Source organism: Sarcophilus harrisii, chromosome 5, assembly GCF_902635505.1.
Source record: "Sarcophilus harrisii chromosome 5, mSarHar1.11, whole genome shotgun sequence".
In the NCBI taxonomy this organism is placed as follows: domain Eukaryota; kingdom Metazoa; phylum Chordata; class Mammalia; order Dasyuromorphia; family Dasyuridae; genus Sarcophilus; species Sarcophilus harrisii.
This window is the reverse complement of record NC_045430.1, coordinates 116,489,920-116,515,063: the sequence shown is the minus strand read 5'-3', so window position 1 is coordinate 116,515,063 and position 25,144 is coordinate 116,489,920. Positions and strand designations below refer to the sequence as shown.

The 25,144-nt window shown below is 32.7% G+C and overlaps 1 protein-coding gene across 2 annotated transcripts in view; it reads left to right on the top strand.

Moving 5' to 3' along the window:
* Positions 1–23,598, top strand: part of ABCC9 (ATP binding cassette subfamily C member 9) — a 184,178-nt gene extending 160,580 nt beyond the window's left edge. For both annotated transcript variants that reach the window (XM_023504489.2, XM_023504488.2), the window contains 8 exons: positions 2,565–2,685; positions 5,275–5,405; positions 7,418–7,496; positions 9,361–9,469; positions 10,663–10,766; positions 16,310–16,443; positions 19,231–19,293; positions 23,383–23,598. In XM_023504489.2, the coding sequence (XP_023360257.1) occupies positions 2,565–2,685; positions 5,275–5,405; positions 7,418–7,496; positions 9,361–9,469; positions 10,663–10,766; positions 16,310–16,443; positions 19,231–19,293; positions 23,383–23,520 (879 nt within the window). In that variant the 3' untranslated portion in view covers positions 23,521–23,598. The remainder of the gene's footprint in view (positions 1–2,564; positions 2,686–5,274; positions 5,406–7,417; positions 7,497–9,360; positions 9,470–10,662; positions 10,767–16,309; positions 16,444–19,230; positions 19,294–23,382) is intronic.
* The last annotated feature ends 1,546 nt before the right edge of the window (positions 23,599–25,144 follow it).

The following is a 25,144-nucleotide window of genomic DNA, read 5'->3' as shown; positions in this document are numbered from 1 at the left end:
CAACATATTTTAAAAAGAAACAAATTCAATAAAGAAAGAGAATACTGAAAACCAAGGCATTCAGAGATTTTAAATATTATGCTTTTTCATTTGAACCAAAATTGGATCAACTAAATTTTATTCAAGAGTTTGTTTAGAGCAAAGGTTACTCAGAAATGTTATAGGTGCATTTAACACAGTTACCTTCGTCCCAATAAAATACTTTGATAAACATATAAAATACCCAGGTTTATCATAGTTGAGAGATGAACTTGAAAGAAATACTGATGTCATTTGAACAAATTTCTCCTCAAATGTTTTGAGAGTCACAAGTTTATTCAACCAAACCAAATAAAAATCAAAATAGCACAGCATATATTGTAAGAAAATTAAAATATTGTATATGTAACAGGCAGACAAAACAGGGTCACATTAAACATAAATTAGCTAAATATAAAGGGATAAATGTCTATTGTACAGTATATAAAAAGGTGATAGATGAGGTTACCATGCAAGTGTTTACTGAGTTTTTTTTTAATTAAAGGTTTTTATTTTCAAAATATATACATGGATAATTTTCAACATTCACCCTTACAAAATCTTGTATGTGTGTTTAATTTTAGTAGGTGTATTTCCATATAATTAGTTTCCCTTGCAATCATGTTTATTTTATGCATTTATAACAGAATAGAAGGGGTCCATAGATTTTGTTAGATCATGCTATAAAAAAGGTTAAGATTCAGTCCAAAAAATCCTATCTGCAATATAGCTGGCAAGCAGTCAATAAGCCTTAGTTTGGATTTACTAGGAAGGAGAACTCACAAACTTCTAAAATATATTCTACTTTTGAATATCTCTAATTATTGGTAAAATGTTCTGTTCAGAAAGCCTTAATTTTCCTTTTTTTCAGCATCTATATTAAATCATTAGACTATTCTTTGGGATATGTCCAATCTGTCCCTCTGAATTCACCTAATTGTACTGTCCTCTAACTTAAAACTCTCCTTTCTGTCAACAAGAATAGCAGAAAAAAATTTGCTTTGTTTCATTCTAGAGTAACATCAACATATTTGCCCTACCATAATTGACCTATCAATCTAATAACCCTATCAAAAAGGAAAATGGGATTTGTTTGTTATTTTCTATTAGGTTCCTTTCTTGAATTTTGTCTTGTGTGGGTTTCTGGGTATCATTACAATTATTCTTCCTACATTGTAATTACTGTCTACAGAATTTATTTTGATATATAAATGTAGGCAGCTTCCTATCTCTCCTCCTTACTCACACTTTTTCAGTTTAATTTTGATTTTGACAGCAGCAAATACTTTATTGCCAGACTTTGTTGTTTTCCATTCCTAGACACTTATCATTTTACATTTTGAGCCATAGTCTGGAAATGCAGTCACAATTATAAAATCATGAGTTCTTTAGGTATTGTAATAAAATATATTTATCTGAGAATTTTCATTTTTGATTGAATGTCAAGGTTTCTTGTTTTCAGTGTGTTCCGTATCTTGGAGGCAGAAATATATAGTACTATGTATTCCTATTTGTATTGAAATGTAGTTTTAGTTTTATGATAGAAAAATTTAAATAAATAATTAGATTTTTAGAAAGTCTCTTTACAGACTACTTTTCAAGACTACATCTCTTATATGAAGTTATTCTGTAATAACAACAAAGTTCTATAGGTTTCATTTCAATATGTAATGTCAAGTGTAAGTCTTGGTGTTAATTAGGTAATTCTGGCTAAAATTACACTTTAAGGCCTGAATCAGTCGGATTGTCAGTGTAACTGAGTAGGAGGAGCCTTAAATTTGTCATCAGATGGCCATCTGCCCTGCCAATCATTTGACTATGAGCAAGTCGCAGATTCTCCAAAATTCAGTTTCCTCATGTGTAAAATGAAGGAAGTGGACCAGACAACCTCAGGTGTCCTCAGCTTTTTATATTTCAATTTGGTTAAATACCGATTCTCTGCTTTGTTTTGTCTTCTTCATATATGGTTGTTATATAATTTCCTTTATCATATTAAAGTAAAATATAAATAATTTGTTTAAAATTGCAGTTTTCACAATTTAATTCAGAATTCTTTTAGAAAATAATTTTAAATGAACATTTTTAGTTTAGTGTCTTTCTCCTTTTGATATTATTACTTGTAGCAAATCATTTGCCCTAAGTCCATTCTCCTCTACTTTATAATCCCTATTCATTCTTCAAGGTCTATCTCAAGGTCACAGGATCCATGAAGTCTTTCCAGCAGTTCTGACACTTAATGATCTCCTATATCATCTATTTTGCTCTTCTTCTACATCATGATAGACTTCTAAAATGCTAAATCGTCTGATGAATAAGTTAGCTCTTAGGATCTCTACTCTCATGGTATTTTCCAAATGCGTCTTGGATATTGGTTTATTTCCAGATTACATGTTTTTGAAGCTATACCATGTCATATTTGTTTTATATTATGATAGAATAATTTTCCCCCATAGGGGGAAATGGGAGGTGTCATTACCAAATAGTTCATTTAAAATGTCAAATACCAAATAGTTCATTTAAAATGTATTTCTTGTCTCCTACTATAGATAACCAACTATTTGAATTGGGTTGTGAGAAATTTGGCTGATTTGGAGGTCCAAATGGGAGCAGTAAAAAAAGTAAACAGTTTCTTGACAATGGAGTCTGAAAACTATGAAGGAGCAATGGGTATTGTTCTATGTGTTATTTTCGTAATCTTCATCTTTTCATTTTCCTTGCTTTGAGCTAAAAATTTGAATGTTACTTATTCATTTTAATAACTAGGTAAAGCTATATTGGAAAACCAAATTCTTCATCAAAAGAGGAATGGGGTGAAAGAAATTGTTTTGATCATTCAAATTTAAAAAAGAACTTTTTGTTTGAATTAATCAGAAAAAAGCTTTAAATCTTAACTTTATTTAGCTATGGAGACTTTGCAAGATATACAATGTATGAACAGTTACAGTTAATTTAAAGTCTAAAGAATTAACAAATGGAAATATTATTAAAGATGAACACTTCTTAGTATTAAACCCAAAGATCCCAGCTTCTTTCAGAGGAAATCACTATTTGACAAAAATCTGCTGGAAAACAGTGTGGTAGATACTAAATATAGACTAATAGCTTTCACCATATACCAAGATGAGGTCAAAATAGGTATATGATTTAGACATAATGAGTGATACCATAAATAAATTAGGAGAACAAGGAATAAACTGTCTGTCAAATCAATGGAGAATGGAAGAATTTATGACCAAACAAAAGAAGGATGTAAAATGGATATTTTGCACATATCGAATTAAAAAGGTTTTGCATTAGTAAAACCAACACAACAAGATGAGAAGAAAAACACAAAGCTATGAAACACTTTTTATAGCAAATGTCTCTGATACAGTCCTGATATCTCAAATATATGGAGAAATGAATTAATGAATTAATAATTATATAGGTCATTCCCCAATTAATAAATAGTCAAAGGATATGAATAGGCAGTTTTCAGATGAAGAAATCAAAGCTATCTATGGTCACATGAAAAAATGCTCTAGATCACTATTGATTAGAGAAATGCAAACTAAAACAACTCTGAGGTACCAGTTCGTATTTATTGGATTGATTAATATGACCGAGAAGAAAAATGTTAAATGTGGAAGGAATGTGGGAAAATTGAGACATTAATACATTATTTGGTGGAGTTGCAAATTGATCCAACCATTCTGGAGAGAAATTTGTAATCACACCCAAAAGGCAATCACATTTGCATAACCTTTGATCCAGTAACATACCACCATTAGGTCTATTTCAAACAGATTTTTTAAAAAAGGAAAATGGCTTACTTGTACAAAAATATTTGTTGCAGCTCTTTATGGTGGCAAAGAATTAAAAATTTAAGGTTATACTCATCATTTGGGGAATGGTTGAAGCAGTTATGTATATGAATGGTATGGAATGCGATTATGCTATAGGAAATAACAAGCAGGAAGATTTTAGAAAAATCTGAAAAGACATACATTAACTGATACTGAATGAAGTGAACAGAACAGAAAGAACATTATACATAATAACAGCAACATTGTTATATTGATCAACCATGAATGACTTAGCTATATTTAGCAATACAATGATCTAAGAGAATTCTGAAGGTCTCATGAAGAAAATTGCTCACATCCAAAGAAAGAAATGGTGAAGTCTGAATTCAAATCAAACATACATTTTTAATTTCTTTTTTGTGTGTGTGTGTGTGTGTGTGTGTGTGTGTGTGTGTATGTATGTGTGTGTGTGTAGAGGTTCTTTTGAGCTGTTTCTTTTTTTACTCAATAACATTTTATCTTTTGAATTACAGGTAAAAAGAGTTTTCAGCACTCATTTTGTAAAGATTTTGGATCCCAAAGTTTTTTCTCCTTTTTGCCCTTATCACCTCCCTTTCCAAGACAGCAAACAATCTGACATAGATTACACATGTACAATCATTTTACTGTTTCTTCTTTCACAGAAGGACTAATATGGAAATATGTTTTATATGATTGTACATATAAAGCTTATGTTAACTTACCTACCATTTTAGGGAGGACAGAGATGAGAGAGGGAGGGAGAAAACTTGGAACTAAAATTTTTTAATAAATGTTACAATTTGTCTCTTTACATGTAACTAGAAAAAATAAAAATACTATTAAAAATTAAATAAACCATTCCTACATTTACTAGGAAAATAGTAGATCAATTCTTCTAAAATAATTTTTACTGGTTGAAGTACCCATCTAACATAGATTCCTAATTACTTATTCTAAAAGTATAATACCAAAGAATCATAATTTTGGACCTAGATGTGAACCTTAACAGCAATCTAGTCCAAACTCCTCAGTTTGCAGATGAGGAAACTAAGTCTGAGAGAGGTTAAGTTAATTATCCAGCTGAGAGTAGTATTCGGGTTCAGAAGACTTCTAGTTCTTTAAACTTATAAAGCTAGATGATATAGACTTTAATATTAGTGTCTTTTTAGCTATGATTCTGAGTTTTGCTGGGACAAAAATGATTGACAGGATTTTCAAATTCGGCATCTGGAAGGAGTATTTGAAGGTTGAAGAGGTGGGATCCTTGTTAACTATCCCAAAATAGAGAAAAAAAGAGAGTTTTTGTTTTGAATTTCTCACTCAGTATGTAACTTTACTTAAATAAATATCACAAAACTCATATCAATATTACTTTAAATTTAAAAAGAGCTTAATCTTAGAAAAGGAAGTATATGGTTTATTGTTTTAAATTTTGTATATCTTTTCCCAGATCCATCTCAAGTTCCAGAACATTGGCCACAGGAAGGAGAGATCAAAATTCATGATCTGTGTGTCAGATATGAAAATAATCTCAAACCAGTTCTTAAACATGTTAAGGCTTATATCAAACCAGGGCAAAAGGTATGGGAGCTCTCACTATCATCCTTTGATTTGCTAATTGATTGGTTATAGTATCAATGAAAGTAAAAAGCAAGAATGACACCTAAATCACCATCATGTAGGAAAGTTCAGAAGAAAGGTTGATTTTGAGAAAAGCTAATAAAGTTTTGTTCTGAATATTGGGCTTGATATATCCAAAGTACTTTTACTTGGAAATGGTATTTACCCAAGAAGGTTAACCATGTTATCCAAATGTGTTTTGCTGGCATTTATCTCACATATTATGCACTTTGACATTCAGATCATCTGCACTATGGAATAAAATACAAGTAGAAAGTATATTTTCAAAATTAGTAGAATAGAAAGTATGCAACGATTGACTTCCCCATCCCAATCTTTATTTACTATCTCATTAAATCCCAACCCCTGAATTTTACAATTGTGTTTTTCTTATATCTAAGAACTGATTTTCATCATGATTTTTCTTTGGTAATGACTTATATATGCAGAGGAATGGTATTTTAATTTTAATTGGGTATGTGTATAATAAGAAACTTTACCATAGATAGGTAGTGCCCACAGAAATCCCAGAGTTTCTGGAATCCTGGCATCTAGTGAAATTGGTTGAGTGTTAAATATAGTATAGGAGGAAAACTGCCACTGACATTTATGAATACAAAATTATTCCACAAGAAGAGTAAGCAGTGAAGATCCCTAAGAGAAAGCTTTCAAGGGACTGGCCTGAAGAGGGGGAGAAATGAATAATAGCAGCAATGTTTCCTTAGAAGGCTGTCCTCATACCTCAGAATTTGCCATCATCTCTATCTCTAGCCCATTCTTTTGCAAAAAACCTCTCTTATATTGGCCTTTAAGAAGAGACAGAAAGAGGCAGACATAGACACTGAGACAGAGAAGGAAGGGAGGAAAGAAGGAAAGAAAGCAGGCAGGCAGGCAGGCAATAAGGCAACTTTTTGAATTGAAGTTTCACTAAGCAGCCACTTAAGAATTTTTGCATTTAGATTGATTTTAATCCCTTAATTATTTTAGTAATTTGAAAACCAAGAACTTTCAGTCTTATTCTATGTCATTGTTCTTGGAATGACCACCTTGAAGATAGAATAAGACTATAATGTTCAGGAAATCACCTAAATACAGAAATCAATGATAAAGAAATGACAAAACTGTGAGTGGATACATAGAAAGCTGATGTACATTGGGATTGCTTGTAGAGAAATTAACTAGAAACCAAGTTTGTGTCTTGTTAATGACAATTTATGACATCATGGAAGAAGAAGATCGGAAAGAAAGACTATAAATAAATAATTTTATTATGAGTATGTAAATAGGGTTTGGGCATTTTTTTTATCATGATGTTTTTGAGTTAAAATGATTTTGTTCAATTTCTGTTCTTTTTAATTAACTTAATATTTGTGATTCAATTTCTCTATCTCAAGAAAAGATGGTTGTTTCTCTGACCATATTCTCTAAACTCCTTCTACCCCACCCCCATCACATGCTCAAGAAGCTCGAGTTGCTTCCCATTATATTTAGGGTAAAATATAATTTCCTCTGTTTGGCATATAAAATCTTTCACAATCTGACTCCAGTCCATTCTTAGTCTGGTTTCTCGTTACTCACTCAGCCAAAGTGGCATTCTTGATATTGTCCATATAGAATAATCCATCTTCTTCATCTCTTCATTTAGACAGGTTGTCCCCAATACCTGGAATGTTCTACCTCCACATTTACTTCTACATCTCCTTGGAATCCATATCTCCCTTCAAGCCTCAGATCATGTACTATTTTCTACAAGAAAACTTTCCAAATTCTTTTACTATTAGTCCTATTCCCTAAACCCCACAAATTACTTTGTCTTTACTTATCCCTGTACATATGGTCCATCCTTACCTCTCCACTTTCCATGAGAATATAAATCCTTAGTGGGGCATAATTTTTGGTAATTTTACTCCTAGAGCCAAGTACCTTGAATTGTTATATAATATTCACCTAAATGCTTCTTATAATTGTCTTAGGTGGGCATATGTGGTAGGACTGGAAGCGGAAAGTCCTCATTATCACTGGCTTTCTTCAGAATGGTGGATATCTTTGATGGTGAGTTCCTAGGAATTTTGTCCTTTTTTCTTCCCTGAAAAAAATACTTGCTTACTGACTTGTTATTTATATAGTGATGAAAATAAAATATTTCTAGAACCAAATGCAGTGAAGTATGCTGAAATCCCAGTGGTTTTGCGTCTGGCTTCCCACATCAAGCATGTCAGGGTCAAAAATCCTGTTTTAAATATAGGAAAGAAAAGTCCACGGCTTGTTGCATTTAAGAAAATAAATCACTTAGTCTTTTTTTTCCCCTTTCCATAGATTCTACCCTAGAAATCGTGTTTAACTGGATTAAGATATTGTAGTTTAGGCAACTTTCTATGGAGGAAAATAAATGAATGAAAAGATGTTGTAGAGATAGAATCAATAGGACTTGGCAATTGATTGAATGCAGAGAAAAAGGGAAAGGAAATATAAGAGGCCCCTGAAGTTTCAAATCTCAGTGACTAGAACCAACAGCAATAGGGAAGTTTGAAAGCAGAATAACATTTAATAATAATAAATCCTGTGCATGAATTTCACTGGACTTCTAAAATATATAAACTTGTCAAATGAAATTTCATATTTTGTGAGGAAGGCACAATGTTTTTATAAAATATTTCATTCAATAAAATTGACATGCTAATTGTTAATATTAATAATTCTTATTATTATGACAAATAATAAAACCATGAAAATAATATAAATTTAGATCTGAAGAGGACCCATCATATTGCTTGATCTAACAATTTCAAGGTGATATTCTTGAAAAAGTTCCACTTACCCAGCTTAACTATTAGCTCAAGGAGGTACCTATAAAGTTGACTAGATCTTTTCTAGTTCTGAAATCATGTGAGGGGAGATGTTAGGGACAAATGACCTTGTAGACTAGCAATTTCATCTTTTTGAAGCAGAAGTGAAGAAAAAAGAAAGGAAAAGAAAGAAAAAGGAGGAGAGGGAGGGGAAGGGAAAAAAGAGAATAAATAATCATATAGAATTTATTATGTTCTGAGCACTATGCTAAGATCTTTACAAATAGCTCACAATACCCTGTAAGGTAGGTGCTGTTGTCTTCCCAATTTTACAATTGAACAAACCAAAGTAAACAAAAGTTTAGCCTTTTGTCCAAGGATGTAGTTAGTAGGTGTCTGAGCTAGATTTCATTCAAGTCTTCCTGACTCCAAGTCTAGTGATCTTTCTACTGTACCACCTCGTTGCCTCCAAAAAAGGGTTTTGTGACACCCAAATTCTAGATTTGTTGTTCAACTAAGAGTAAGGGTTATAAAATTCCATAGGAGGAACAATTCAGGAAGGTCACACAGCCATTTTTCTTAGTTGAATTTTAGCAATTAAAAAAAATTTTCCCCCTGTACCAGGGGGCTAGATATTATGACCCCAGCTTCATCTTGAACACTTCAAAGAGTGATATTAATACTTAAACACATTTTCAATCCAAGCAAGCATCCCTAAAATTCTGACAAATTGCAGAGAAAACACTGGCAGCACTGCAAGGTCAAGGGCAGAGTGAATGACCTCTGCCAGGAATTGCTGGCATTGTAGCAAACTTTTCTAGTCCCCCTTACCTAAATAACAGATGATCTATGGCGTTTATAATGGCCTTAGACTTAAAAAGCTTGGCACTTAACACATGATATTAATAACACTACAGTCATGATTTCCAACTTGACATTTCTACCATTTCTTATTCTTTTCATACAATATAAAAAGTTCCTAGAAAATCATCCTCGTTGGTTTCTGTGAGCCATATAGAAAGCAGTGGAAATGATAGTTTTAGTCAAATATGAGGCAAAATCTTTAATAAACAAATATAATTTTATTATCTGTGTCATATATTTATTACATGTGTTTTTATTTTAAACAGGAAAGATTGTCATTGATGGAATAGACATTTCTAAACTCCCACTACACACCCTACGTTCCAGACTTTCGATCATTCTACAAGATCCAATACTATTCAGTGGTTCTATTCGGTAGGTCCTTGACTGTGTAAAGAGTGCTAAGATAGCCTTCAGTCAAGAAATATTATTAAGCATATAATGTGGGCTGAGATGGGAGGGATATAAAGTTTAGATAACATCTAGTCCCTATTCTCGATGGATTACATCTACTGGAAAGATAGATGCAAATACACATAATATTACATAAAGCCATTTTAAGAGTTCCTTCTTTGTGCACTTTTTCTCATATCATACCTTTCTGATATCTTCCCCTACTTTTTCATCCTTCACTGCAGTGAAAAGTGGCCCGAGAAAGAGGGGCCCCTTCTTTCTGCTAAAGTCAGTCTCTACAGTCAACCTTGATTCCATCTCCTCCTATCTTCCTTGTCAAGCAATCCTTACCTTTATTCCCACATTCTCTCTAACCTTCTCTTCCTTTTATCTACTCTCTCTTTTTCCTCTGCCCATAAACATGCCTTCTTTTCCTCCCATCCTTAAAAAATTTCTCAAAAATAGATGTTAAAATATACTTGTTGACTGCTTTATAAAAACTTCTAGAAAAAAGTGCCTTATGAGCTTCAAAGGAGTAAGTAAATTGTTGCTGGTGTTCAAGATTAGGGTAACTTCACATGTAAGTTGGGTTTAAAAAATGGATACATATTACACATGTGAATAGAGAGGGAAAGTCAAGAAATAATATGCATAACTTTGCTAAAGTTCACAGAAGGTGCTATTCTTTTCAAGTATGTGTATAAAGATATTTGCAATTTGAGACTAGGAATGTTTATACAAGACAAAAATAGCCAAATGGTTATGTTCAAAGTTTTCCCATCAGAAATGTAGTGCTTAGATTAACCAATTTTTATTATGGTTAGTCTTATCTGAAAGATATAAAACAGAATGTTCCTGAAGAATTAAAACCTAAGACAAAGCCAGGCATGATAGTAGTTCATATTTCTCTTTTACAACATATCTGTGCTATTCCATCTGAATTATCTTTTTAAAAATATCATTGTCACTTCTCTGTGATTCCATCTTCTTCCCTAATAAAGTATAGTTGAGTAAAACAAATAAACATCATATTATAAATATTTAATAATATTACCACCAATATTATTATCTTAATTTGGCAAAATGTTTTACTATTTATTATATCATGAACAAAATAAACATTCATTTTTTAAATATTTTACTTCATTAATAAATTAATTAATTTTCCCCTACAGATTTAATTTAGATCCTGAATGCAAATGTACAGATGATAGACTTTGGGAAGCTCTAGAAATTGCTCAACTCAAGAATATGGTAAAGTCACTTCCAGGAGGTCTAGGTATGTCTTTGAATACTCCAATTTTAATTGTGTGGTTGTTGTTTTTTAAACATATATTTGTTATATTTGTAGGCTGTTCATTTGTAGTAAATTCATTAGAATGACATGGAATTAGCCTCATTACACTATCACTTTATACAAGGTTTTTTTTTTTTTAATTGTTCTCCAGAAGATAAATCACTTGGAATGATGTCCAAGAGAATCTGCTTTATACTAATACATCTTGCTCCAGAGAATTATAACAGGGTTGTTTTGTATGTATTCTAAGCACATTTTGAAAAAAAAATGATCTAAATATGCTAACCTATACATTTTTCCCAATCTGACCAAATTATAAATGGAAACACATAATACTTTAAATGAGTATTCCTTGTTCATACAATACACACTACTATTTACTTTAAATGAATGGATCATTAGATATTGCAATGTTCATAGAGTGGCTTTTAATTTGCTAGCGGGAGTATACTCATTTGTAAAAATGTTTTACTTTAATATCAAAAATATGATTTACATCATATCACACTAGCCTCTGTGGCCTTGGATAAGTCACTTAACCTTTGTTCAGTTTATTCATTTGTAAAATGGGAATAATAATAGCACCTATCTCCCAGAATTGTTGTGAGGATCAAATGAGGTAAAAGATGTTGTTTAGTGCAGTACCTGACACATTGTAAGTGCTATATAACTGTTAGTTGTTTATTATTATTATCATATCAGAATATTTCTTTCTTTACCATACCAAGGACTGAATTGTATGACTTTCTAGATTCAATTCGATTAGAACACTATGTACATCTACTGTCTGAAGAGCACCATGCTAGGGCCCAGGTAAGATAGAAAGTTTATTGTTGGTAAATAGAGATATGTCTTATGGTATGTCTATGGGATAAGTCTAAATTATATTCTAAAAATAACTGCTACCAACATTGCAGAACAGATTATTAAATAGATGGCTAGCTAACATCTAGGAATGGAACAGTAATTGCCAAAAGCTAACATAGTTTCCTTAAAACTAAATTATGCCAGACTTTCCTGGACTTCTTTTGTAAGATCTTCACCTAGGTAAATTGAGTAACTAGGAATATATCGAGGCTTTGCCCTGTGCTCTTCTTTTCTTCCTCTGTTGGAGATCTTATCAATTTTCATGGCTTCAATGATCAGTTCTTTTTTTGTTTCTTCTTTTGTAAGACAATCGAGGTTAAGTGACTTGTGCAGGCTCACACAGCTAGTAAATGTTAAGTGTCTGAGGCCGCATTTGAATTTGGGTCCTCCTGACTTAAGGGTCAGAGCTCCATCCACTGTGCCATCTAGCTGCCTGTAATAATCATTTCTATGCAGATGATTTCAACTTCTATCCATCCATTCCTAAACTTCCGACTAAGCTCTAGTCTCATATCACTAACTCCTTTTGGAACATCTCCAACTGGATCTCCCAAAGAAATCTCGAGCTTAATATCCCCCAACAAAACTTCTCAGGCTTCCTCCCACTTCCTTTCCTTTTTTGAAATTCCTATGTGTTGAGGGCATAGCCATCTTTCCAGTCATGCAATATCAAAACCTTTGGGTGAGCTTCAGTTCCTCACTTATATTCACTACATAGATCCAATCTGTCTTAAGTTTTTATCATTTTCAACACTTCTCTATATTTACAGAACTGTCCCTCATCATTTCACTCCTGTAATATTATAATAGCTTGCTGGTTGGACATTTCATCCTCCTCTTATCTGACAAAATGTAATTCCCAAAGCACATGATCAGACCCCTACTTAAAAACTCTTTCTTATTGCTTGCAAGATCAAATATAAAGTCATCTGTTTGGGATTTGAACGTTTGGCATCTTCATAACCTGAACCTTTCTATATTTCTAGTCTTCTTACACTTACTCCATGATCCAGTGAAACTGTCTTGATTTTTGTTTGTGACACTCTATCTTCTGACTTTCTGCCATTTTTATTGGTTGCACCTCATGAGATACTAAGTACGGTTGGTGGAGAAAGCCTGAAGTACTGATGGAATTGCTCTCTAGGAAAAGCAGGGAAGGTAAACTTTGTAGGGATCATTTTAACCTCATGGTCCCTCCCTCTGTGGAAATATGTTTAACTTTCATCTTGTTAGTTTGGTATTGTTTAATTTTTTTCCTTTTAATTATCTCAGATTCTAAAGTGTTCTAACGCTGTTAATGGAGGAGAGAATTGAGGGGAAAAAGTGGAGAATCCCAATGGAATAATTTCAAACTAAGGAAATACTGAAATAATATAGAAATATAGTACTTAATGAGTGAAACACATGAGCATTTTATTATAGTGCCTAGTTTAGGTCCAAATATGACTTCCTTGGCCGCATAGCATTGCTTTGCTAGTTCAAACTTCTAAAGAGAGATAGGGATGGAAAGGATGGGTCTGAGATATTTTAGATCTTCAGACTCATAGATTAGTTTGTGGATGTCCATTTGGGCTGTAATACAAAGCCCTAATTTGGTAAGTCTTATTTTTATTACAAGTTTATTCTGCTGCCTTTTGGTCTTTGTCTCAGGTAGAGGAGGATACTGGGACGGGCTCTTTGGTATAAGGGAGAACATAGCACATTCCTAATTTCATTTCCATTCAGAGAGTCACTGAGAATATGGGAGAGTGGGTCAAGAAAAAAAGGAATCTTTCCCGTCCCATTCATTTTAGGGAGAAAAGGTCCCAGGAATATTTACAGATAATAAATATATATTAACCTATATTCTTTAATTTGATGACCTACTTGGTTATTTCAAGGTAAATTTTATTCTCCAAGTTGATCATTTACCTTGCCCCCCACCTTCAATTATAGTCAGAAACTTTCCATCACGATGGCCACTGTTTAGCTTGTGATCTAATTAATCATATTCTGGGTACTTTCCAGGAAATAGAATCCTCATTTTCAGGTTCTCTAGATTCTGAAACACTAGCTTGCCAAGAATAACCTCTAACCCCAATCTGAATATCTAATACAAATATATAATCATTGTCAGATATACAGGTAACTGAGGTTATTGCCCATCATATCTAAAGTAATAAAGTCCACAATTATTGAGTTAAATGTACCTTCTTATTGTTGTTTAGTCATTTTCAGTTGAAAATGTGACCTCTTTCTAATTTTTTTTGGCAAAGATACTAGAGTAGTTTGCCATTCTCTAGCTCATTTTACAGATGAGAAGACTAAGGCAAATATAGTTAAGTGATTTGTCCAGAATCACACAGCCAGTTAATGTCTCCCCAACTGCAAACTTAGCACTCTCTCCATTGTGCCATCTAGCTGTCCACGTGTCTTTTGTTCAGTCTATTTAGTTGTATCCAACTCTTTGTGACCCCATTTGTGATTTTCTTGGCAAAGCTTTTGGAGTGGTTTGCCATTTCCTTCTCTGGCTCGTTTTACAGATTACAGAAAAACTCCATTAAGTGACTTTCATAGGATCATACAGCTAGTAAGTGTCTAAGAACAGATTTGAACTTAGGAAGATGAATCAAGCCAAGCACTCTATCTACTGCATCACCTGGTTGCCCCTGCCCATGTGTCTTATCTGGTAGTAAAAATCAGGTTCATTTATCTCTGAAAAATATTGCGGTATATTTATTTATTCAAGGCAGATAGATAGTTTTTGCAATCCTAATTTAGCTGTGAGGAAAATACATCCCACCTTTGAATTCTAATTAGATGGTCTCCATTCTGAGCAGAAGTTGAAATAACTTTTTAAAAATGTCATGTCATAGGAGCAAAAATTGAGAACTTTGCTTGAGAAGCCTTACAATGAATTTTAGGGATAGTCCCAAAGAAGTTATCCTAAGTATCTTAAGTATCACAATACTTCTGTTGTTCTGAGGTCCCAGCTAGCCAAACTTAAGGATTGGTGTACAGGTAAACATTAACCCTTTGCATTTCCATTTCCTTTTTTTGTTCCAGTTTTAATGATGAGGTCAGAATAAGAATTCCTATTTTGAAATAAATATATGACAAATTCATAATGGCCATTTTCTTTGCCAAAAGCTAGATTTATTTGAGAGAAGAGGTTACAGACAAAATGAAGAGGTAAAATAGGCACCAGGAGTGATAAACATTAAATAAATATGGGAGAGCAATATGGTTACCAAGGAAAAGAATTTGGAAGAATCCATTAAAGAAATATATCAAGGAGTAGCTAGGTGGCGGAGTGGATTGAGCACTAGCCCTGAAGTCAGAAGGACCTGACTTGATCTCAGGCACTTAACATTTCCTAGCTGTGTGACCCTAGGCAAGTCACTTAACCCCAATTGTCTCAGAAAAAAAAAAAAAGAAATATGCCTGAGTATGCCATTGACTTGCAGCCTAAATCCATAGAGGAATTTAGAAGATTAATCAGAGTTAGCTAGAGTAAGAAGAAATATGCCATTAAAGGAAAGATACTATAAGGAGGGGAGAGAGAGTATTTCATAGTGGACTTAATCATAAAAAACAAATCTTAGCAAAAATGTACATTGTGGGCACATTTTTTTGTAGAGGAAATGCAACCTTGGATTTTCTTGGGGGGAGAAGGGAAGTTCCAGGAAAAAAAATCTGGTAGCTCAGAGAGAGGGATCAAGGAAACAGAATGGATCTGGCACATCAGGTCCCAAATCTATCTAAAAGATATGCTAATCAATATATTAAAGACTGTTTAAAGATGTCCAGAATTTTGAGGGATAGACAATGGAGTCTGATGAAGAATTCCATCCTTACAAATCACTCTAACCAAATAGGATAGTCTGGGAATTGGTTATGCCTATTAATAGCCAGATAGACTTCTTCTTCACAAGGGAAGAGAGTAAACTTAAGGTCCACATCACTAAGAGATCTACATTACAGCAGCATACACAGTCAGAACCTGTTCTTCATTTATATGGTAAATAAGAAGTAGATGTGTAACAAATTTTCTGTGTTGACAAAGATGCTTTTAATAATATTTACTTTGTGAAATGTTAGTGTAAAAATAGAGGAAAAGAATGCATTGAAAAGGCAATAATATGCTATGAGACTAAAATCCTGGTTTTAGTCTGTCACTTTAGGCAAACCATTTTCTGCAACTCCATTTCCCCATTTGTTAAACATTAATTAAACTGCACTGACTCCGAGGTCACTTCCAGGCTTAAAAATCTATGATTCAGTAATCATATACTTCTGGTACCAACAAATTTACTTAATATGCCAGTAACAAGCAGCTATTAAAGGCTGTACTTGGGGCTGAGGATAAAAACACAAAGCTGAGACAATCCCTGCCCTCTAGGGTTTTACATTCTACTGGTTAAGAGATAAACTAATTTTGCCAAAATTAAGATAATCTAACTTTTTCTGCCTTGTCTAAGCTTCTTCCTGTCTCCAAAAAAAATTAAAAAAATCTTTGTTGGAAACACTTCAAATGGTATGTAGCCTCTAGAAAATGTAAGTAAGTTACTGTATTATCTTGGAACACAGTGGCTGTTTCCCAACATATCCTACTATTTTGTTTATGGAAATTTTCAATTGCACTCTTCTGATATAATCCTTGCTTCTTTTTGGTCTAGATGCAATCGTCACTGAAGGTGGAGAAAATTTTAGTGTGGGACAAAGGCAGTTGTTCTGCCTTGCCAGAGCTTTTGTCCGCAAAAGCAGCATTCTCATCATGGATGAAGCCACAGCTTCTATTGATATGGCAACAGTGAGTGAATGTCAATTTTTAGAGTTGACATTAATTATTGATTAAGGGAGTGTGTAAATGAGGATCTAAACTTCTTAAAAGCCTAGGTAGCTGGCCTAAATTACTTGTCTGTGTAAATAACAACAACAATAAACAAACTATTCAAAAAATTTATACATATATGTATATTTATGTATGCATATATAGGTATATGTATATATCTATCTCTCTAATACTCTTGAGTATAGGCATTCCATTTATCAAAGCATATTTGAGACTATTCAGCAACAAAGAGGACTACAGTGTTGCTTGAGTCACTAAGAAGTTTAAGTGACCACCAGCATGTATCAGAAGTGAGATTTGAACTTAGATTTTTCAGATTCTGAGGTCAGCTTTATATCTACTTACCCTATTACTATATAAACATTCACATACACTACACCACCCCCCTTAACTAATATGACTTATTGAGGGTATTATGTTCCAGAGGACCTTCTGAATTATAAAGATTAGATATGGACCTCTTTTCAGAAAGCTCACAATATGATAGGGTAGGACTGTGTATTTGTGTATGTATGTGGTTTTGTGTACAAATAATTTATTGGCAATCAGTGCATATTATATCATTCTAAAATAATTTTTCATTTCCTTTGACAAGAATAAGCAACCTTTAAAAATCTAAGTCTGGTTTGTGGGATTCCAAATGAACTAATTTTTTGAATTAGCATGAAAATAATTAAAATTCTTAATATCATTATGTAATAGTGTTTATTTAGATTCATGATTTCCTGTTTTATATATTAGTGTGGATTTTATAGTCAATAACACACAGAGACACACACACACACAATTCTCAAAGCATTATAGGATTACTAAAGAAGATAACTGAAAAATATTGAGCCCATCTTATAGTAACTGTGGCAAATTGTAATAAAGTATCTAATAGCTATTTCTCAGTTACCCCCACGTTCACATTCTCCTCTTACAAACCTTAAAGACAAACTTTATAATATCATGAAACAATACATTTGCTTGCAATACCTCCTTTCATTTCTGAATTTGAAAAACAAGAGAAACGAACACAAAATTTCCAGGTGTTCTCAAGCAATGGAAAAAGTACTATTTCATAATGAAATGCTAATTTCACATCATCTTATTCTGCTTATTCAATACTATCTACTAATGGATCCTTCAGAATCTAATAAAAATGGCTTTAAAATAAAAGGTAGGGAAAACTGTATAAAACTTTCAAGCCTCAAATTATAGAATAGCAACAGAAGAGGAAAACAGTAAGACAGCCAGAATTTCAAGGAGACAAAAATAGAAGGAGCCATAAGTAAAACCCATGGTGCCAAATATCCATAGATAAATAGAAACAAAGATTTAAGCAGCAAGCAAAAGGAACTAAGGATCCTAACAGATGGAGACAAATTCACTTAAAAGGTTTAACTTATTTTTGGTAGGATGAAACTGATGAAGAAACAGTATAAGTGTTTTGAAATATTTTATATATTTAATATTTTCTATTAAAATAATATGTATTACTTTTCTAGAGACTTCTATGAGTTAGAGCAGGGAAGTAAAGTATAAAATATTTGTGTGAAGAGCAATAAAAGAGAAAAGTAGAAGAGATTTTTTTCACTTTACCATATACTGCATGTAATTTGAAAAAAGAATATGAAATAAAAAGGATTATCCTCAAATTAGGTTAATAAAACTAACATGCAGATACATTATAGGAGTAATGGAGACTTCAATTATCCAGTCATCTGCTGGAGCTCTTTGTTAAAAAGCAACTAATAAGTTTTTATCTTATCTTTAATGGTAGTTCCATTCTTCAAAAGGTAGAGGAATCAATCAGAATGTATTTTGTTTTGAATTTGTTCTCACCAGCAAGGAGAACTAGACACAGAAGAAAATCATGGGTACTTTAGGGGTTTAAGGAAGAAAGAAGTAACCATTCTTTAGAAGAGTTTGTGACTGAAAAGGAGAGACAAACCATAATAATTGCAACACGTAATAAGAATTGCAATTTAGATTTGGGGAAAGCAAATGTTAAAGATTAAAGGAATAATCAATGGACTAAATTCTATAGGGCTAGGAGGAATGGCAAAATCTCAAGAATGACATTCTGAAGAAACAAAGAGAAACAATTCAAAAGAAAAGGAAAATTGGAGTTGTCTATTTATACTTATGTATGTGCATACAGAAACCATCAATTAACTTAGTCTTTTAAAGATATGTATACCCTTCCTCATAAAAAAAGTTTAATAAGAGTCAACAAGAGATCATAATTACCGATATTAGCCCTATAGAATTTGAAATAATTCATCTTGATCCCTTCTTTGTAAAGGTGTGTATGTGGTGGAAAGGACCCAAGAGTATGGAATATTACATATACTATCAGATACAATTGATTCATGTTATTGGTTTTCCTAAATAGCCTTCATTCCTCTTCTTTTTAAAATTTCAATTCAAAGAAATGCTGCTGGGGCTGAGAGGAGAGATGGACATATTTGAAAATAAGAATGATATAAAAATGAAAGGTCAATTTAATTTGATATTTTTAAAGAATTAAAAAATATGAACGATAAATCAAGAGCAGGTAACAAAAGGGAGAGAAAATGTCTTATAAAATTGTGTATAGTTACAAATCCCAGAAAGAGCTGAGGTTAATGAAGAACTATAAAAATGGATGTTTTTAAAGCTATAATGAGGGGGAAATTAAGGACAACAAAAAGTGGTTTTTCTTCTTAGCTATATTGGCATGGGAGAAAATAAGCAACTTGTGACACTTTATTTTTACAGGAAAATATTTTGCAGAAAGTTGTAATGACTGCCTTTGCAGACCGTACAGTTGTAACAATTGCTGTAAGTATGAGAGACATTATTTTAATTTGAACTTATTTAGTTAATTTGCTAATTTGATCTTTAGCTACCTTTAAAGCTACCTTTAAATGATTAAAATATATTTATATATTTAATTTATTATCCCTCTAATAGTTACTGCACATGTGCTCCTCCCCCCAAAAGGGGAAAATCATCTACAGCTTAAAATTTTATTCATTAGCATTTCCAAACTACATTTGGGTGCCTCAGTTGAAAATTAAGTTATAAGTATGGACCTAGCTCTATAGAATACAAAGCAATTCATCTAATGCTTATGCCTTTAATCCCATTCTTTTACAGTCCAAAGCTGTTCTTCCCTAACACAGATCTTTATTCATATGGATTAATTCTACCCTTCAAAAGATGTTTAAATTTCTTTTCCAGGAGCATAACCTGGTAGTCTTAGTAGCATTTTAGGAATGAGGATTCTTAAATTTGATTGCCAATTCTGATACTGTCTTTCTGCACCTAATTTAAGTGCTTTCATTGACACATTTAGGGAAAAATAATCACTGTCCTACCTTATAGTATAGTTAGGGACTTTAATTTTGAAAAGTGCTTATTTCCAGGTTACAAAAAGACTAGCGTCAATTCATTTTTGTGTTACACCTTCATGTCAAAATTTTGTGAAATATATCCTACTGCCTATTTAATGTCAACTTTTATTGTTTTTTCAATCTGACTCTTCCCTTTCACTGGCTGTTGTGCAAATTCTTGCTTCTATTCAGCATTGCCACTCAACAACAACAACAACAAAAAACATTTTTTAGTAAACCAATTGCACGTTTTCCTTCCTGCTGACTCTTCGTCCTGTTCTTCTTTCTTTTCTTTTCTTTCCAGCATCGGGTGTCTTCCATTATGGATGCAGGCCTTGTTTTAGTCTTTTCTGAGGGTATTTTAGTGGAATGTGATTCTGTTCCAAATTTGCTTGCCCACAAGAATGGCCTCTTTTCCACTTTGGTGATGACCAACAAATAGAACACCAAAATCAACTCATCATATAAAGCACCTCATTCTCTGGTAGTTACATTACCAGCTTCTTTACTATAAGACAAATGTACTGTACTGGCTGTATGCAAAGGTGTGGGAGTACAGTGGAGAAGATGGCTTGCCACAGGCCTATCTTGCCCAAAATAAAAAAAAAATTTATCTAAATGGGATAAATTTATATCATGTAAATTATACATATATACATGGATATATGTGTGTATGTATCATATATGTGTGTATATGTATTGTAATAAAATTATAATTTCAAATATGCATGTCATGAGTATATCTATTGCCACCAGATTGATTTTTCATCTAAAGGGTCAGTTTCAGTGTTTCTCAGTGTGTTCCTCATATGCTTTCATAAATGCTATGCTATGCATGTTGTTTGCTTTTGAAGAGTGCATGATTTAATGAATTTCATTTTCTGTGGTTTAAAGTCTAGAAAAGGTGACATGAAGTTGCTCTGCTGAATTAATTTGGTTCTGTGTGTGATTAGGGATAAGGATGGAAAAGGACAAGTCCTTTAAGAGTATACTACTTAAACAAATTAGGAAAGAATTGCTCCCCATCAAGGTTGATAAAGACAAAATTGAGAATTAGAGTTGGTTTTGGTGTGTTTTGCACCCTTCTCCTCTCATCTAACTTTCTGTACTCTTTCATTCTCCTCTTCTATCTTATTTGTCCAAATGCTTAGTCTTTCCATGAGCTAAAAATGAGATAATTTATTTGCAAAACATTTTGCAAACTTTAAAATGTTATATAAATGTCACTATTTTTGTTGAGGATGATACCATCATTGTTCCTTATTCCATGGAAGGATCATCTAAATGAATGGTGTCACTTCAATCATTGACTCTACATCTTGGAAGGCTGGCCATATTTCCGTTATTCATAGAACATGGGGTTACTGCATAGTCTGGCATGGTATATTTTTAGAAGACTAACTGGACATGAATTGCTATAGATAGAAACAATAAATCTTTTGCCTGATTTCTGCTCCTCCTGTATGTTGTTAATACTTCCCCATTACATTATCCATATGTCTTTTTAACCACCTTCCTTTCTTCAACACACTTGGAGAATAAGGTATCATTTGCTCAACAGAAATCTTTTTTTCCAACTAACCATGGATCTTGTTGCAAGAGAGAATCACATTGGAGACAAAGGTCAGACCATCTGCCTTCTGTAGGCTGAGAAAAAAAAAATTAGGGAATGAAATAGAAATGGAATACATTTCTATTATAATGTAATGGTATCTATTTTTTTCCTTTACTGAGAATCCTTCTGTTGATTTCATTGAAAGACTTAGAAAATTATGTGAAAGTCTTAAAAAAGACTTCTTTCTAACCAATAACTCTCAAGTACTGAAGTATTAAATTTAAATTACATATTAAGAAGGATTATTTCCAATGGCTATTAGATTAATTCCTTGGGAAAGAATTGAAAATTTCATCAACATTATTACCACTGGCAGCATTTTGTAAAATAATAATAATGATGATTAGGATTAATCAGATGACACTAAGTAACATTTGCTTCTTTGGCCAGTTTCTAACTTTTTAGTCTTTATTTTTAATGTAAACACAGTTTTAGTATACCAGGCCAATGTTTATGACAATCTATTTATGGATTTGGAGACTTACTTGTTTCTCTCAGTGAATGGTTGAATTATTTCTTTTAAATATCAATTGCTAGGAAAATGGGAGAATTACAGTTTACTTTAGTTTTGCTTTTGATTAAAGTGCATAAAAGTTTACAGTAAATCTTCCACAGCCCATTAAGTCTATTTTTTCCACACACATGAGGGGCTGACCTTATTCAAAGAAAAGTCCCTATAAAAAGAAAAGCAACTCACTCTCTCCTCCCTTTCCCTTTTTAAATACACCATGGTTGTGTACATTCAAAACCAATACAGTTTAAGATGTATTTATTTTGTGAACATATTTATTTATCAATGTACAGATTAGAAAAAATTAATGAGCAACTTCTAATTCTTATTACATTCTATACGAGTATAATCTGTTCTGTGGGAGACAACTACAGGATCATACTTAGACAATGGAAATTTTCCCAACAAACTACTCATTGTTGAGGAGCCCCAACAAACTATTGGGTTGAAGTAAAGACATGACAGTAAAAGAAATACTGTTGGACTTACTGCACTTCATAGTGTAGAATGACAAATGCATTTATAGTAAGGCTCTCTTCCAAGTTTTCTTAATTGTAAGATAAAGACCACTTTATAGCTCTCCCAGCATTCACCACTTTATCACCACACTAGGCTTTGCAAGGAAGTCAAAAACTTGGGGAAAGTTGAGATCTTCCAGTTGTACCCTTGTGGAAGTCATTATTGCTTCAAATGAGGTTCTGTAACTGCATGCAGGCAGTACCCTCAAAAATCTCTTCCTATCATTCATCACCTTGCCATAATACTTTAAATTGTAACATGGCCCATAGCATAGGCTGCTTCAGGATAAGGAAGGGTAGAGATACAAAATTATACAATAGAATAACATTGATAGGACTACAACCAGAGTGTGATTTCTGGAGCTCTAACTTGGGGTATCAGTGTATGCAGAGAACATGCTTTCTCCTCACAGCAGACCTTCAATCTGCCAGCCCCACATTTCATAGTATTTTGGTGCTTCTGTCCTAAGTTACAAGAGTAACCTTCTATCCTGGACACCAGAATTCCTACTTAAGCTTCTGAACACAGTTCCTTTTAATATTCATTAAATGTTCTTTCATTCAATTAATCAGTCAACATTGAACAAGTTCACTTGATTTTCTAGCACATCATCATAAAGATAAGATGCGAAAAGCTGCAGAGATTTTGTCAGAATCTAAATCAAATTCTGGTCTTTTTATATCTTTAGCCCAAAGTAGCCAGGATTTAAAAATCTGCAAGTAAATAGTACCTTGCTATACGAAAAAGTTAATATATCTTCTGTATTTCTCCACTTATATTCCAAGAATAGTAAATGCTTTTGATAATCTGCCAGAACTATTTATTTATTTATTTTATGCTCATGAGAGATTGTAATGATAACATATTGGGTTCGTCTTCTCCCCATGCAGCATCGGGTTCACACTATCCTGACAGCAGACCTGGTAATCGTGATGAGAAGAGGCAATATTTTAGAATACGATACCCCAGAAAGCCTCTTGGCTCAGGAAGATGGTGTATTTGCTTCTTTTGTTCGGGCAGACATGTGAAAGAATGCTTGAATGTGATTTACATCGTTAAAGCAGAATGTAACAACCATCGTCTGTTTAATGGAATCTCTTTTCTAACCTTTGGGGGAAAAAGTGTCATTTTAGGTTTTCTCAATTTGTAGCTTAGGAAAAGTCTTTCCCATATGAATAAAATTTTAAAAATAATAAAAATATCACTTCACCAAAGAGCATACACATGTTCCCAGCACCAGCTTTACTAATGTTTTATGTTTCTTCCAGATATTAATTACTTCTGATGGTTTCATTGTTAACATAGTGATCAGAAGGCTGTAATTTTGAGAATTGCATATCATACTGGAATGGTGAGACTACTTATGAGGGAAGGATTACAAAAGTCATGCTTTAATCTAACCAAGTTTTGTAGTTATTTGCCATAAATGCTCAGCAATATAACCATTTTATTTGTATTAATATGTTTTTTTAAACATCAAAATTAATCATACTTTGTTACTGATGTCTTCAGAAAATTAAGGGGGAAAAACAATTCACTCTTTATATATTGTGCAATTCTTACCTATATCAATAGTTCTAGTCTTAAGATTCTATCTCTTGTTTTGCCCTGTTAGAAAAAAAGTCATCAAATTTCTAGTATTAAATCACACTCTAATATAGCAGTTCTTCAAACTACTGAAGGGTTTGAAAAACAATATTCAATCTTTCATTCATCTATAATTAGCAAGAAAAGAGGAATTAGACCAAGAACACTTTCTTTTCTGAGACTTGATATTTTTGAGCTTCTTGATGTTAGGCATCTTAATAATTTTTTAAAAATAATAATAGGTTTTTTCCCAAAATACTTGCAAAGATAGTTTTCAGCATTCACCCTTGTAAAATCTTGTGTTCCAAATTTTTCTTCTCCTTCACTTCTCCCCTTCCTTAGACAACAATAACCCAATATAGGTTAAACATATAATTCTTCTAAACATATTTCCACATTTATTATGCTACACAAGAAAAATCGGATCAAAAGGGAAAATATGATAAAGAAAAAACCAAGCAAACAACAACAAAAAATGTAAAATATTATTACACATTCAGTCCCTATAGTCCTCTCTTTGGATGATGAAGGCTCTTTCCATCACAAGTCTATTGGAATTGGCCTGAATTACCTCATTGTTGAAAAGAACCAAGTCCATCATAGTTGATCATCACATAATCTTGTTATTGCTGTGTACAATGTTCTCTTGGTTCTACTCACTTCACTTAGCATCAGTTCATGTAAGTCTCTTGAGGTCTTTCTAAAATCAGCCTGCTACTTAATTATTTTTATATTCCCCCATAACACTGAAAATAGTACTTCACACTTAGCAAATATTTAATAAATGTTTGTGGATAAATGAATTTTACCTTATATAACTAGAAGTCACTGGTTCAAATGTTAACTAGGATAAAAATAAATCTTTATGCATTTAGTGACTGACCAATTATATACTCTACATGTTATACACATGTAAGCTCCTAAGTACTACCTTAGATTTATTTAATTGGGTATCTACTTAAAAATATAGCTCCAGCTTCTTCATTGATGCATTTATTTTTCCAGATAGGCAGATACATTAGCTCAAAACAAGACATTTAATCAAGCAACATAATGTAAGAAAAA